The 17,125-nt window shown below is 41.6% G+C and overlaps 1 protein-coding gene across 1 annotated transcript in view; it reads right to left on the minus strand.

The window, feature by feature from the left end:
- Window positions 1-773: 773 nt before the first annotated feature.
- Window positions 774-17,125, minus strand: part of LOC103354493 (TIAM Rac1 associated GEF 1) — a 57,391-nt gene continuing 41,039 nt past the window's right edge. Inside the window, exons 18-29 of the mRNA XM_008277878.1 lie at window positions 8,778-9,002; window positions 8,421-8,489; window positions 8,171-8,296; window positions 7,720-7,828; window positions 7,182-7,361; window positions 6,953-7,071; window positions 6,757-6,865; window positions 5,327-5,385; window positions 4,789-4,885; window positions 3,655-3,742; window positions 3,359-3,531; window positions 774-3,245 (exon numbers count right to left, since the gene is read on the minus strand). Coding sequence (XP_008276100.1) covers window positions 2,578-3,245; window positions 3,359-3,531; window positions 3,655-3,742; window positions 4,789-4,885; window positions 5,327-5,385; window positions 6,757-6,865; window positions 6,953-7,071; window positions 7,182-7,361; window positions 7,720-7,828; window positions 8,171-8,296; window positions 8,421-8,489; window positions 8,778-9,002 — 2,022 coding nt within the window. The 3' untranslated portion in view covers window positions 774-2,577. The remainder of the gene's footprint in view (window positions 3,246-3,358; window positions 3,532-3,654; window positions 3,743-4,788; window positions 4,886-5,326; window positions 5,386-6,756; window positions 6,866-6,952; window positions 7,072-7,181; window positions 7,362-7,719; window positions 7,829-8,170; window positions 8,297-8,420; window positions 8,490-8,777; window positions 9,003-17,125) is intronic.

A 17,125-nucleotide genomic window follows, 5' to 3' on the forward strand; every position in this document is an offset into this window, starting at 1 on the left:
CGCTGGATGCCTTCCAATCCAGTCCCAGGACTTTAGAAAGGAAAGAAAAAAAAAGATGAGATGTGTGAACAATGGGAATGCACTTTATATAAAATGATCTTATGTGCCTTAACCCCCCTTATATAAATCTGACTGAATCATTGATTTATGAGGGTACAACCCACCATCCACCACTACATTTAACCCTTTCTGCAGTTTAACTCCGGACTCTTGCTTGATTTTGTGGCATTTGAAAAAGCCAGACTCTCCCACAGCCTCCCATGTCTTGCTCTCCTCAAGCAAAAAAACCCACATCACGTCAGAATTGACATTTTGTTTATCACAGTGTTTGTGAACTGTCTTAAAGCTGGGAGCCAAGTGATCTGAGAAAACCTGCCAAGTCAACCTGGACCTCAGACAGTCGGCATATAGACAAACTTAATTAACTCAGAAAATGACCATCCAGCATCTCCAGAAGGAGTCCTTGGGCAACAATCCGAACACCACAGTCTCCTGATGTGAATACTGAACAGAGGAGTTTCCCGGTAGAGCTTCTGTTAAATACCATGCATGTTCAAGTGTCATAGTGCTGCAGAAATTGGATCGCTTCATATTCAATTAAAGAATACATTTAGAAACTGACAGTTGGTGTATATAGTGTAAGTCTTTTGTTTCTTTTTTTACCTTATTCAAAATAAAACACAGTTTTGGATGAAAAATGGGGGTTTTTAGCTGCAGAAGAGAAAAATGTCCACCAGAAAACACACATCAAAGGAAAAAGAAACACTCAGCAATAAATTTAGAAAATTTATTTTAACATAAAAATGAAAACGCTCCACAGTTTTATGTACGAACACAGTTTTAAAAGTACAAAGGAAGGAGTCGGGGGGGGCGGGGTTCTCACAGGATTTGCCTCCAAGGCCAGGTGATTGTACCTCACAGTCTGAAGTCCTTACTGAGCACAGTAACCCAGTAAGCTCAACTCTATGAAACCAGCATTAGAATACAAAATAAAAATAAAATTACAATAAGAACATCCAAAGAGTATTATTTCCATCCACTCTCCCCTCACTCTGAATCAGAGTAGCTCGCAGGTCCCCCCTCCCCCCCTCCTCTCACAGTTGGGTATTAAGTGCATGTTCAATACATCCATTAAGGTGCGCACCACTGTGTTGAGCAGAGAATGTTGTTGTGGTGACACAGTGAAGCAGCACAGCCTGGTGGATAGAGGAAGGAATGCAGGGAGGTGATGCGGAAATGTAGCCAGTGATGTAAAATGTCACCGCTTGACATGACAAAAGTCAAAAAGGAGCTGGCGAAAAGCAGAAGGTGATGTTTGAATCCCGTAGAGGATGACAGTTCAACCGCATGATTGGTCCTTGAAGTCACAGTACAGTCACAAACATGGCTCCGTTGAACACTTCCTCTCAAAACAGCAAAGAAAATTCAAGTAAACAGGATTGCGGGAATTATGTTATGTCATGACGAGAGCATGGCCCCTGGGGGGAAAGAGAGAGTCCTGTATATTAAAAACAAAATGTTATTTTATTTGAGAAACAAAAGTAAAAGACTGAACATTCATGTGAAAGGACATGAAAGTGATGGCTTTCTCAAGCCCGTTACTGGCACCGAACACACAAAAGGTAGTTTGTAACACTGGGCAGCTGAATGTGGTGTAAACATTAAAAAATACAGTAAATTAAAAAAAAAAAAAAAGGCAATGATTAAATAATCTACACTATCTGTTGTCCAAAGTATCTTTTAAAAAGGATATAATAATAGGAGACGAGGTGAGCTTCAAAACATTTACAAGAGCTTAACGGCACTCTGTTGTACCCCTGACTATACACCGATGTGCAGCTGACATTAAGTTAAAACAGTTTTTTAAAAAAGCACAATAAAGCTAGTTAGATCTCACCATCTTCTACACAGCAGTCATTAAGCCAAAAGCCCCTGAAGAGAAGTTCAGTAACACACAGCCCTTGAGTGTTGAGATACAAACACGTTTTTTTTTTGACTCAGAAAAATAGAACACCCACATTCCTGTGTTGAAAAATAGACATTTTGGCCAGAAGGTCAAAGTTCAGCGGTGACGTCTCTTCAGTACAACGTGTGTGCAAGGTACAGTAGCTGCCTTGACTCTCTGTGTCTGTGCTTCTGTGTACTATATGCACTTACAGTATTTATACATATATATGTATTTACACACACACTCTGTCTTGCTTTATTGCGTGTACATGCAGTGCTGTCTTGTTCATATGTTCACGTGGTGTGTGTAGTTCCTGGGTGTGTGTCCAAACACAGTGTAATCATTTCTGGTTCACTCTTTAAGCAGCTCTGGATGAGAAATCTCAAGGGTAGCTGCTGTTCTTTACACACTGGCTGTTTCGGTACTTTAGGATTGTCAGAACTTTTGGGGGGGGAGGTGCAGGTGAGGTGGAAGAAGAGGACAGTATCGTGATGCAGGGAGGACTGGCCGAGGCTGAAGACCTTCTATACACTTATTTATTTAAAGCTTGTATCCAATTGTTCCCACCTTTTCGTACACTTCTACTTTAAGTAGGAAGAAATCAGCGTTTGTCTTCCATCAGTCCCCAATCAGAAGACGTCACTGTTGCACCCGTTGGCGAAGTCATCCCGCCGCACCCAGATGACGTCATGGTCCTTATTCGTGGCGCCCTCCACCGCACACTGCTTCAAGGGGGCAAGCTTCAGAGTCGGGGTGGCACAGCGGGAGAGAGAGACGCCACAGGATGCGAATGAGTCTACAGAGCCTGAATCATCGCCGTGCTTTATTCGATCAACTTCCTCCTCCTGCATCACGCTCTGCATGATCTCACTTCTGGTCTCGGCTCGTCCGTTCAGGTTCCTCGTCTCTTTTCCCTGCAGGTCCAGTCCCTCCATCGCCCCCTCCAGGGCGCTCGGTTCTGCCGATGCAGCTCGGACAGACTTGCAGTACTCATCGTCGTCGCTCAAAATGTCCGTCTCCTTCACCTGCCCCACGTCAATCCCCTCACACTGGTCTTCATAGTAGCCCAGGTTGAACTGCTCCTCCACCCAGCGGTCCGTGTCCTCTCCTTGAGATTTGTGGGACTGAAGGGGGGCGTGCTGGGAGAGCGGCGAGCTGGAGGACGGGTAAGAGGGCTGGTGGGAGAGGTTGGAGTCATTGCTGTTGTTGTTGTTGCCGTGGAAAACCAGGTCAGTGTCGATGGTGATGCGGTTCCTCACCAGCTTCCTGCGGGCCAGCGTTCGAGATGGAGCTGATGCTAGAACGGAGAAGATCATCATATTGTATTTTAGTGATATCACACATTTGTTGTAGGGACAGGTTTGTCCCAGCAGCACACTGAGATTCATGTACACCAGAAGATACACCCACCTGTTCTGTTCATGGCAGGCCGAGCCCCTTTGAGGGCACACAGGCGTTTCCCACCAAAGGGGACGTACTGCTGGTTGGGTGGCAGAGATTCTGTCTTAAGAAGCTGCCGGCGCTGCTTCTCCCTCAGGATGGAGTGGACTGCTTTCAGGAAGTCCTTCTTACTATCTGGAGAACTGTGAATCAGGCAAAAACAGATGATTATAAAAACAGTATATGAGAGAAAGATCTCTTGTTTGAAGCTATTTAATTTGCATGTTTTAAATACATGCATACAGCTTTTCCAACAAGAACAATACCTGCAGCACAACTGGAAGGTTCTCTCTGGTCTTCCTTCAGATTCAGACCTTGTGTGGATTATTTCACACACCGCTGTGGCCTCAGAGTCTGAGGGAGGGAGAGAAGAGAGATGTGATCTACATTTATAAAACTTATTCAGTTAATTTCCGTCATTAATTTCTCTTCCGTTAACAACGGGCCATTAGGAAGATAAACAGTCATACTAGAGCTGAATTGCCAGAGCGTGATTTAAGGTGCATCTGAGACAGAAACAGGATGCGAGGAAGATTTCACGCAGAGCTAATAATGGGTATTTATCTATTGTGCTTACAAATGTTATCATTTATTTTCTGTGGAGAGAGAAAAGCAGCAGCACAGACTATCAGAGAATATTGATTTGTCCAAAGAGTAACTGTGGTGGTTTGGGAGACAGATTCTCACATGCAAATGATCTTTTTTATGACCCCAGCATAAAAATGCAGATTTTTTTATTTTTTTTCCTCATATAGAATATTATAATGGCTTGTGTGCACTTTCAAGTAGTGATCAGTTCTACTGCAAAAAATGAGCAAAACTGACCTCCATCACTACCAAAAACCTATAGCCTCACAAATCTGTCCAATTTGTGAAGATGTAGGTCAGACATTCAATCTGTGACACGTGCTAACATTCAAAATCCCATCATAAGTTTCCCCATTGAACAGGCTCTTATTATGGAGACATCTGGTTGAGTGACAGTATCAATTTTGAGGCTTCTGGCTCCCCTGGTGACACAAATTAAACTCTGCACATGGTGCAGATTTTTTTTGTACAATGCATTTTCGACTAATGAGGAGATAATTAAAATGTTTTCTGATGGAATTATAGTGTACAAGTCTCCAATATATACTGCAGCTACATGATTTTATGTGTTTGTTAAACCAATCAGTTGCACAGATGAAATAAGTGAGCCAACCGTGTTTAGTCAAGACTTGAGTTTTATGTTTGGTCTAGCTGTGATATTGACTCATATCACTGGGTCAACACTAACAAAACCAGCAATTGTAATGACATTTTTGAGGGACCAAATCAGTCCTCAAACTGCTAAAGGTACTAAGTGGGAAAAAAAACAAAATTAGGTTTGCTTGATACTACAATATTTAAATTTTACGTACTTGTGAGAGCTCGGACTTGCAGAGAGTCTGTTGAGATCATGTGACGGAAACGGAATGGATCTTTTTCATCACTCACAGATGCACGATGAGATCCACCCTGGAAAAAAAAAGACCAGTGGATATCTAATACACAACCACTGCAATGCATCATCATGGCAGCAGAGAGCATAAGAGAGCAGTGACAGATGGGTGGTTTAACACGCACGCTACCATCCACTGCACTGCAAGTGTGCGTATAAAATCTCCTCTGTCTGTTCAGTCGCCAGTGACTGTCCTCATTAAACATCATCAGTCAATAATCAGTCCATTTTCCCAAGATGAAAGGCATTAAACTTAATTTCTTTGTTGTCTCAGTGTGACATCCAAAACGTAAAAAAAAAAAAAACAACCACACATTAAAAAAAGCACTTCAGAGGAAACACAGAGCCCCATTTCACAGAGCACATCCACCAGCATAGTTCATCTCAAAGTGGAATTAATCAACAGAAAATAGGCAAGGAGAGAGAGAGAAAGAAAAAAAAAAAACAAGAGGACTTACGATTTTCTTCCTGTGCTTGGAGCAGTCTTTGTACACAAACACAACTGCTGTTTTGAACACTAAACGAGGGCAAGGGAGAGATGAAGAGGGAAATGAAAGGAAACCATTAGGAAGGGTTTGTAGTCATTCATCGCATATATCAAAGGACATTTCATTGCCCAATTTATGACAATGACAGTTTAATGCTGGATGTCAGTGAACACTTCTAGTTACAAAACTATGCATCAGCAGAAGAAAAGATAAAAAATGGACCAAAGTTTCAACATCACATGTGCAAAGCAACCACTTCTACTCGCTATCACCTCGCCAGATGAAAAGCCCATATGCAATGCGAATGTAATATTTATTGCCAAAAATGTCTCAACTGAGTAGAATTTTAAAATATATCTGGGCACTTCTGGGTGTGTGGGAACTGCATGACATCCCATTAATATTCCCTTCACATAAAAAGTGAAAAAGAATGTAAAGATCCCTCATGTAATATGCCTGACTGGGTTTTATTTTTTCCACTACCCGAAATAGCACCTGAACCTGACAGTATCATAAAGTAAAGTGCAACGTGCCTGCAGCTGTTAAGATGCTCTCACACACACAGTATGCAGTGAATCTCTGGAGCACGGCACATTCACATAAACAGGAGAATTGCGCTTTAGTTGTTGAGAAAAGTGTAACTGCGCATTTGAAGTATAGTATGTGACTACAGGTATTTCATGAAGCTTGTTGCTTTATGCACAAGGCATTAAATGGATTTGTAATAAACCTTTTTTAACCCATCATTACTCAAAAAGACAGTTTTTAGCTGTAATACAACCAAACCCAACAGTAATCCAATAAATGCTACTTTTACAAACTGGTCAGATCTTAAGGGTAAATCTAAAAGTCTTCTTTCTCCTAATAACACTGTTCTGATTGTCGATTTCAGCTCATAGATGCACAACAAGTCAGGGCTCCAGACCAACTTTCTCATTCACCCTGTCACAGGCAAAAAACATATGACTTGCTGGACATTTTCTTATCGATAGACACTACAATTTACCGATGTTCCCTAATCGCCCCACACTGCAGGTTGTGGTAGATGTTGTTATCTGCGGTGTGCTGAGACAGGTGTGTGACCAAAAATGAAGAGTTAACCAGGGCACTCTAATATCAGATTTGTCCAAAATGAAACCGACTAATTTTGATTTTACATGCGTCCTTTTCTATGAGTGGGAAACACAACGAATGCATGCACACTCTGTTTTTGGTGGCAAGTGAGACCATTTTGGTCCCAGTCTGGAGTCCTGTCAACAAGTAGTCTACATGTAATTATGTAAAAGCTCCCTGTATTTCTACGTAAACAACTACACCTGTAATAAACCTACAACGAGAAAGCCAAAAGTAGGACAAAATAATGTCCACAATGTATTCCAAAAATCCACATTAACCCTTACCAAAAGCAGCTAAATCAGGGTCCTTTTTACTCTTGACCAAAGAGGCTGGAGGGTTGATCCACACCACAGTGGAATGTAGCAACAGATCCCCCATGGAGAGGTCAGCCACCTGAGATAAACAGAAGAAAACATATAAATAAAACCTGAAAACAAATAATTGGATAGTTTATTGAATTGATATCCTTGAACATGTTACCTCTTTCTTATCGGCAGTCTGTTCATTGATGAGTTGGTCAAAAACCGCTCCGTACTCCTCGTGAAGCTTCTGCATCTCATTGATGTGACTCGCGACTTTGTTCATGGCCTTCATTGCAACTGAATGAAACAGTGAGTCATCGTGAGACACTATCATTTGTTGTATCCTAATGAATTTTTGCTCTGTAGATAGTAGAAAATAAAACTAATAAAAAAGGATGCAGATTTACCATCCAGGTGGTAGTGTTCCTCACTGTCGGGGTCCGTGAGGGAGTAGAGTTCCTTCAGCAGCAGCGGGTACTTCAGGACCCTCTGAATGGGTTTGATGAGGTAAGACTCCAGCGTGGATGAATGTTGCTGTCTGGGGTTTCTCTCAGCCAGGAAGGCCTTGAAATCTGGGTCGGTCTTTGCTGCGAAGAGCCAAAATATCAGCAATTATTTATTTTGCACATGAGAAGAGGAGCACACTGCAGCTGAAAGACATCTGCTGCTAAAAGACACCAGCTTAAGATGAAAGAAAAGCACCTAAGCAAGTGGCCACTAAAGTGTCTCTTATGGATAGCAACCATAGCGGAAAATACAAAAATCAAGTGGCAGCTCACCATCTGTACTGCAGGGCCTGTGACTAAAACAACATGCTTCCTTTAGGACACTACCTTTGTAGCTACAACACACTACAGATGGAAGAATAAATTACAGTTTAACTATCAAAGGACTAAGTGGTGACTGCGTGATTGATGTGAAGCGGCAATGTGTGCGTGTTTTTACCTTTAGCCAGGACCTTTGGGACCTTGGTGTGACTGGCACAGAAAGCGCTGTAGATCTTGAAGCGATCGGCATAATAAAGGAATGAACCACCCAAGGAGAACAGCACCTTCTGTGGAAGCAGACAGGCGTGTTACGATATCACAATTTCATATCATTGCTTTTGAACAAGGCTGTGCTTCAGTAAGTCGGAATTACTATTTTGACAAGCAGCTAAATAAGCAAATGTCTCAACTGTGTTCCAAACTGTCAACTTTGTGCCAAAAGGAGTTAGGGCAAACATGTGTCTGTGCAACGGGAATACCACCGTAAGCTACAGTATATCATGAATTCTTCTAGGAATACCAAGATGCTAAGTAGCAAAATCAAGTGGGAAAAAGATCCTAAAGCCATGCAAAAGTGGGGGTTTATAAATGAATGATGCAGTGAGGTCAAGACATCCCCCTTCCCTCACCTTAAACTGCTCCACCCTTTCCAGTCTCTCCAGATCTGGCACCAGTCTGATTCCGTCTTCCAGTGTTCGGAGAAACTCCACCTGGAACTCCACCATCTCCCCGAGGTTACCGAACAAAACGTCCAGCTGCAACAGACACAAATCAGTCATTCCATAAGCACTACCTTGCCAGCATTGATTATGACTGCTTTATTTGTATCTACAGCTTGTAAACAGCTTTTTATTCTTGGGTCATGCAGATCCAGGATACCTCATCCTGTGTAAGGAAGCTCTCTTTCTGCAAAGGCGTCAAGTAGCACTCTATTAGGCAGCTCAGGTCCTGAAAAAGATGAGAAATTTGAACAAGTTCAGCCTGTTAGATGTTCAAGGAGGAATGAGGCAGTGCGTGCGTGGGTGTCTGTTCATGTGAAGGCTGTTTAATGAGGAGTCATTATCGAGGTTTTTTAATAACAGAAAGAAGTCCTCTCCTACAGGTATGAACTTAACCCTCCATGACACACTTTCAGCAAAAACATCTATGAAGCTGCATGCGCATTATTATCAGAAAGATGGAATGATTCACCAGTTACTGAATTTAAAGACTGTTTTAAACAAATGAAACGCTCACTTTGACGTAAGTCTTCTCCGTCTCCACCAATTCATTGATGACCTTGCGCAGTTTGTCTGCGTGGGAGAGCTGTCTCTGGGTGGCAGCGCCTGCCGTGGGTGGCAGAGCCGACACTGGGCTCGGGGAGAGGGATGACGAAGACGACGATGAGGAGGATGACATAGGGCACTCCAGGGGATTCATGTCATGGAGACTGCGGCAGAAAGCGGTGACCTGCTCCGTGCTCTGTGCAGAAAGAGGCAACAAGACGTGTCATAATCTGTGTATCTGTCGAAGTTTTAAGGGTCATTTTTATAAACAGACAACAAAAGCCCCTTCGTTGTGCTGCTTTCATAGAGCACAAAATATGCCAATATTCATATTGCCCTTACACAGATATGTAAACAAACTGGAAAATATGCACTCCTAACAATACATACAGCACATTCTTGCAAAACCTGCCATGACAACACCCACCTACATCCCTGCTATCAAAAATACCAAGCATGAGCAGACCTGCCAGACTAAATTGGTAGTAGGCCTAATAGTTAAAAAATAAGGGGCTCTTCCCTTTGGGCTTCTCTCTGGCTATAAACACCAATAGAAGTTGACCTTGTTGCTACTTTTAAAGCTAATAATGATGAGTTAAGATTAAGAAACGTGTCTTTGCAAAGCTCAGATGCATCATCCTCTCTACTGATGTGCAGCAGCAGTTTCAGAATTACTCACTGGAACCCACACAAGAACACACAAATGATATAATCAAGAGATTCTGTCCACACCTAATGGTTTCTTTAGTAGTCACAGGGCTGGGAAGGTGTACACATGGGTACATTAAAAAAAATAGAGAGGAAGGGACAAAGCAGCGTCATCAAAGGCGAGAAGCAGGATGTGTTAAGACAAAGCTGAATTATTCGTCTTTCCTTTGTCAGAACAACCCAATGTTCCTGTGAGTGAAAATTCAGCTGTCTCTGGGTTCATATCAAACATTTGTGAATCTGTTGTTTGATAGTACTGTTTGCAAGTCCAGGCAGGCTGTTGTTGGAACTGTGAGTTCTGTTCCGAGATGGAGAGATGTATACTGACATCTTTTACAGTCTCTAGTCAGCCTGGACTTGCAGTCAATAAGAAAAAAGAATCTCCTTGAACTATGAGGGAATGAATGAGCTCAGCCCACACATCGCACACCAACTGCATTGGATTTACACTCCAAACTCTTATTTAATGTAGCTTCTATCCAAGACCAACACCAAAACTTACATCCCTCTTCATTATAATCTTACATGTAACCATCATTAATGAAACAAACCTTTTAAGGAATAAAAACCGGTTTAATTTAATAAGGGAGGGACATTAGTAGGGATTTACAGCACCGACAAACACACCGAAACCATGACAAAGTAGCACAACTGGACCCAGTGAGCCATTGCAGTGGAATTCTTTTGTGCACAGCTGATCAGATGATGCAAACCGAAAAATCTGTATCTGTAGAAAACACAAAGCTGGGGCAATCCAATTTTCAGCCACCACTTAGTTTGATGGGATTAATGTTTCTAATTCAGTCCCGCAGTCATCAGTGTTACTCATGGAAGTCCTTTTGCAAATGTATGTCATAAAAATACCCCTCATCTACATGGGGGGTCGGTGAAAGTGTTTATTAACTGTAATCTGTGATAATACTCTGCACCTGCTTGTGTGCTTCTACTGACTGGTTCACAGACAGCTGGTCAGCTGGCTTGTCTTTGCTGATGCCATGGCTTGTCTCCTGTTCGGCCGCAGCGATGACAAACACAATTTTCCATTGCGGTTTTCAAAACCAGTTTTGCAACACTGCTGCATACACACACACACACACATACACACAGACACACAATTTGACATAGATGCTGATATTGAATTTCCTTTCATGGCGTCAAGACGATCTCCTTCACGGACTTAAAGTAAACCACAACAATGATCACACAATCAACCAAAAGTACCTAGTGCAAGAAAAATAATACAATCTATTATGAGATCGAATCCTCTGTAGTGTCTTCGTCAGTCACACCACTTTGCAAGCATCACTTACAAAGTGTTCCTCATATTAGAACAGCCAAAGAAGTATCTGCATTGCAGACAATTTGAAACTCCCCAAACCAGTCTCTCAGACACACATTTGAGAACAAGTTGTACTGACTTCATGGCTAATGTTCAAATATGTTAAGTGACCATTAAATTGTGTCCATAACCAGACCGAACATTGAAAAGCAGAAAATGATGCAGTGATCAAACGGAAACACTGAACCATGCTGTAATAATGTGTCTGAATTTGCATTTCTCTGTAAATGAAACGACACTGTCAGTCTTGCTACTCATAAGTGAGGTCTTGCCCTTGACAGCCAGAGGAAAAAGAGACAGCCAAGTGACAGATGGAGCAGTGACAGAGACAGATGACAGCAGGAGATGGGCACAGAGGAAGGAGAAGAAGGATGGCTGCAGAACGCTGCGCCATCAGCACTAATTAACTTTCCAAATGGCATCTTAATTGACAAATAACCATAATGCAGAAAATGATCATCTGCATCAGTAATTAGATTGTGCGATTTAAAGGATTAAATTCAAGATAAACAATCTGACATTGTCATTTCTTGTAACTTTCTCAACAACTTAGCCATGTCTGATAATATACAGCATATTAGATACTTCATGCAGCACTGTGTCTGCAGCAGAGTGACGCCGTTTTGTTTTTCCATTCCTTTGAAATATAAACAGGATGATATGAAATCATCAAATGTGAACATTGTGATCCATGGACTCACACGTGACTCCAGACACAAATATTACATAAATTATTTGACTGGGTTGTTCCACTGGGAAATGAACTAAAGTAGGAGCTTAGCACCGCTGATACAGTACCATGACATAATCACTGGCCTTTTGCAGGATCAAATCCACAACACGAGCCACCACAAACACGCGTACACCCACTCGCATGTCAGACTGCACGGCTCACCAGCTGTAACATATCATAGATGGATTCGGTCGAGGGTTTGGAATTCCTGCTCCTTCTGAAAGCTGACATCCCGGCAGTTCAAACGGGTTTCAGAGAGAAGTCAGGTGTTCATTTCCTGTCCTGTTCTTCAAGTCCACGTAGCTTCCATTCCTCTTCACAACAAAGTGCCAGAAGGCTGTTTTTTTTTTTCCTCCCAGAATGTGGAACTGTGCAGAATGTATGGAGGTTGAATGTGTCCAGCCAAACTGAACAAAAGTGTACAAGTAAATGCCTGCTACTCACTCTGCACCGCTGATTTTCAAATCACTGTGGTTTCAGCTGAACAAATAGGTCATTACACAGATTGAAGAGAGCAGATTGCAACAAACACCAGCCCTCTCATGTCACCTTATCCTACAGCGTCTATCCAATCACTTTCTCAATCCCGCGACTGTCTCTGCGCGCTCTCTTGTCATCTCCTTGTTTCCACTCTCTCTTCTTTGCTCTCTGTCTCTGTCCTTGTTGCGTCTCTCACTCTTCTGTCCAGGTGTTTGAGTGCTGCAGCAGCAGCAGCAGCAGCGGCGGTGGTGGTAACGGTATAGAATACAACATTAAATAACAAGATCAAACATCATGTCCTCATGAGAGACGGAAGAAAAGATGGGAGGAGAAAGGAGGAGGAGAGAATGGGAGGTGAGGAAGCAGTGGGTGGTGAGAGCCAAACACTTCCAAGAGGAAAGGACAACAGGCATCTGCCTTCTCTCTCTCTCTTTCATCACAGCTTGGAGAGACTCGTGTCACTACATTTGAGGACAGCAGCCTTGTTAAAGGTAAATATTTCATATCGCTCTCACGGCATAATGCAATTAAATTACAGAACGATCACAGGATCCAGAGAAGCAATATCTGGATACCATCGCAGCAAAAGAAGAAATTCCCTCATGCATTAAACATCTACTCTCTGGGAGTCAAACCAGTAAAGTACACATCCTGACTGGAGTTTCAGGTACAACTAACAAAACCACACCTTCTGCACACTTGTCATTCCTGAGAAACTAGGGTTATACAACAGTCAGCGGAATGAAAACCTTGCTTTAAATGCAACTGATCTGCAGATATGAGAGCGGAGATAAGAAAAGAGCCTTTCAGAAGTTGAATATACAAGGGAAGGATTTTCTGCAAAGATGTTTAAATACCTAGTAAAATGTTTGGGATCAAAATCTGTGTCAAAAACATTTAAAAGCTTCAAGAACAAAATTTTACACTTTGTCAAATGCAAGTATGGTTTTAATGACGCACATCAAGTCTGATAAAGAAAGAATTTGTTGGCAACAAATGAGCACAAATATGCAAAACAAAATCTTGAACCCAGACATGTGAAAACAACAGTTTAGGACAATTAAAGCAGAAAGTGTAGAGAAAAAAAAAGAGGCACGGTAGCAATACCTTTTCTCCTGTAAGTCCAATGCATGCATTCCCTAACCCTAGAGACAAATCTTTATCCTTTTACCACATGTGCTACATCTCCGACTCACCCTTCAGAGCAGAGAGGTAGAAAAGTACAGTATGGGGGAGGAGCATGGAGACAAGCACAAACCTGCTCTCACGCCCGTCAGCTGAAGCCCCGCACAGCGAGAGCGAGGATAAACAGAGATTACGCATATCCACACACTTGGCACATGGAAACGCATCACTCACATGAATATACATGTGTGTGTGTGTGTGTGTGTGCAGAAATGTACACATGGATGAATAAATAGAAAAATATATTCATGGACGGTACTCATTTTTTTTTCATCCCTGCTTGGACACTGCTTTTCAAAAAAGAACAGGCATGTACTTGTCAATGTCAGTGAACACAGTAGGAGGGGAAGGGAGGGGAGGATGAGTCTTGAAGTTCAGTCTCATTGGAAAACCAGAGAAACATGCAAATCCATAAATCCTCATGAGGAATGATGGGATGTACAGAGAGAGAGGCTTTAATCATTTAATCTGAATTGAAAGGATGATTATGTTATGACACCAGTCTTCACAACTGTATGTGCCAACATTTAGACTTTAAAGAAAAGTTTCTTCCTACAAAGTTATGAAGGCAAAGCACTGACGGCCCAGCATTAATAAGAGAACATAGAAAAATAAAATCAGCAATGTGCATTTAAGTGAAACTGCAGATTGTATTGTCATATCTCTCTCAAACACACACATAAGGATTAGGATCAAATAAAGTTTGCATTCTGGAAATATTCCAGTAAACACAAGCTGATCTGTGTGGTTTGCCTGCTCAGTGTTAACACTGCAAACATTTGTGTGGTCCTGCAGGCTTCATGAATCAGCACAGTGCTCCCTCTGGTGGTAAACTGGGAAACAGCAACAACTGTGACAAAGCTGTGAAGGTCTGACTAGTGGAAGAAGGATTCAGAGCCTATTATTAAGTACCAACCCAGTATTGTGAAGAAGAGTAAAATTCAGAGGTTTGCTCCCTCTGATATAATATTATATGCAACATAATTAGATTATTAATATGTAAGCATATGAAGCATGTTGTTATTAAAGCTGCTGTAGGTGGAGCTAGTAAGAATTTTTACTGTACATAAAGTTTTATATGCAGGGACACCAGATAGCTCTAAGGGCTCATCAGTTCATTAGTAGGAGAGCAATGCTGAAAAAAACAAAAAGGTCTGATACCTAAATTGGTTTTCTTTTTTTTTTTTTGTACTTTTTTTTACTTTTTTTACTACGTTTTTTTAATGGGATGTTAGACCATTTAAATATTTGTTCAATTGAAAACATGTGAGAAACATATTGGAAAAAATCACTACACACTGGTTTTTGTAGGTGATCAGAAGCCAAAAAAGGAAACCAGTCATTGAACCTTTGACGGTGTTTCATATTTTACAAGCTTGTTATATTCTCCAGTGCGCTAAATCTCTACCATAAAGCCATCAAATGAATGTAGAGGACAGTAGACAGTTTCTGCTAAAATGTAGTGGAGTGAAAGTATTACGTTGCAAAACATGGAAATACTTGCATAAAGTAAAAGTAATTCAAGGTTGTACTTAAATGCAGTGCTTGAGTAAATTTATTTAGCTAGTTTCCACTACTTGGACTGATTAGATGGCAAGTGAAAGAGCATCTTAAAAAAAAAAAATTAAATAGAAAGGGCTGAAGGGAAGAGGCTAAAGACAAACAGCACTTATGGATTGTCATCAGGTAATTTAACTACATTAAACAAAAGCACTGCATGCAAGTAACTGGGTTGAAATGTACAATCAAGAGTCAATCAAAACAAACCTTGATGAAAACTGTCTCCCCTCCGCCTCCACCCTTCAGTCACTGCATAATGTATTTTCCATTTCAAATGCCCCTAAGCCTAGACATTTCTAAATTATAGCCAGCACTTGTCCGTGAGGCTGACTCCACCTACGAGAACACTGGTAATCGCCGTCATCTCTATTACTGCTGTTATCCCAAGCAATCACTGTTTTATTCTCTGGTTGGTTTATCATACTGGGGAGGTTGCTCTGTCTTGCTTTTGTCTAAAATAATGAACATTCCCATTTCCTCCGGCTAGTCAGACACTCATTTATCTCCACTAAATGATGTGAAACACTGTGGAGAATGAAGTAATTAGAATGTGGGGATAATTAAAATTGTCCCACTTCGTCTCTTATTCTCTAGTCCTCTGCCACCATGTGACTGCAGGCACTGGGTGAAATGAGGTAAGACGCAGTCCTCGGCACTTCGGCACTTTTCCAAATAGGAGAGAGCCGGGAAACAAAAGAAAGATCAACATGTATGGAAAAAAAAAAAAAGAGCAACTTTTTTTTTTTTTTAAGAAAAGAGAAATTAATGATTTTGGTGGTAGTTCCCCTGGATTCTGTGGTAAGTTTGGTTTGTTTTTGTTGGCAAAGAAAGCATCCAAGTGCTCAGGCTGAGGTCAGAGCTCACAGCCGGATAGAGAGCTAAGAGAGTGAGCTGTGTGAGAGCCAGCGGCAGCCTCATGTTGTTTATGATAATGAGCAGCAGGGGGTTAGCGAGGAGGAGGTTGGAAAAGGACCTGAGATCAGAAAGAAACTGGAAGGACAGGAGGAAAGGAAAGGGCGTTCAAAACAAAAGGACAGCAGATAAGGAGACTGGATGATCAGACGGAACAAAAGAAAAAAAAAAGAAAGAAAAACTGAGCTGTCATGTCTGAGACAGGACATGGTCATATTGCTACTCTTAATTATGGGAACAAAATATGACAGTAAATCAAATAGCCAAGGAAAAACAGGGGTGGAGGAAGGAGAAGATGAAAAAAAAAAAAAAAGAAAAGAGGCAGCAGATGGAAATTAGAACACAAATCAGACAGTGAATTTTTTAGACTGGAGCAGTGGGTGAGAGACCGAGAGGTGAGCTGGAGATCATGTACAGACCTTCAGGGTTTTGTTTTACTGTTAACCTGTTCTGGTGTAGTTGTTTGCAGGGAATTGTTTCAGCTTCTTTATACAGTCCAGACTGTAAGTATTCAGATCCTGTGTTTGGATATTTGGTTTTCCTCAGGCTCTGTGTCGGAGATACATTCCCCTTAACAGATAATATTCAAAGTTTACGGGTTCAAATAATGACCCAACAGATAAATGTGAAGTCAAACCAGATCAATGTATTTAATATTTAGACCTTTAGATCTTTCTTGGTGACGCTCTCCCAGGATACCAACCTGCTTGTTGTGGTCTTTAGCAAGTGGAATTCTGCTTCGATCGATTGAGATCAGGTCACTGACTCAGCCCTTGAAGACCTAAGAAGGTTTAAGGATGCTTTGGCCGTATGTTTAGAATCATTGTCCTGCTAAATGAGGAAATGTCCAATAAGTTGGATGCATCTGGTAGAATTTAAGCACAGTGAATGCTGTTGAGCATCTCCACATTCATCCTGCTACTTCAGTCACCAGTGAATCCCTCAGTAAGTCCAACTATAGCATTAGCAGCCATACATGTCCAAACCACAACAGAACCAATGTTATGTTTGACAGATGAGGTAATATGCCTTGGAGTCATAAACTTGAGTTCTTTTGTGAGCTTTTACAAAGTCTCACCTGGCTGTTCAGTTTCTGTCCTGGTTCTTGACCAGGAAACATGCACACCAACACCTGGAACAGCATTCTTGACTTGCTCTGCAGTCATACAAGGGTTTGTCTTCAGCATGCCAATGATCTCCGCTTACTCACAAGACTCGTGCTCCTCAGTTTACCAGTTTGTTTTGCATGTTCATGTTTTCCTGAGTGGAATTGCTTTTGAAAACGTTTCCCACTGTCCATGACAAACTAACTAACTCTGATATCTCTCTAATGGATGTCTGTTTTTTTTGTGAGCCTCAACATCTCTGTTTTCTAACCCTGACCATGTGTGTTTCAATTACA

The sequence above is a fragment of the Stegastes partitus genome, unplaced genomic scaffold, assembly GCF_000690725.1.
Source record: "Stegastes partitus isolate 25-593 unplaced genomic scaffold, Stegastes_partitus-1.0.2 Scaffold109, whole genome shotgun sequence".
In the NCBI taxonomy this organism is placed as follows: Eukaryota; Metazoa; Chordata; class Actinopteri; family Pomacentridae; genus Stegastes; species Stegastes partitus.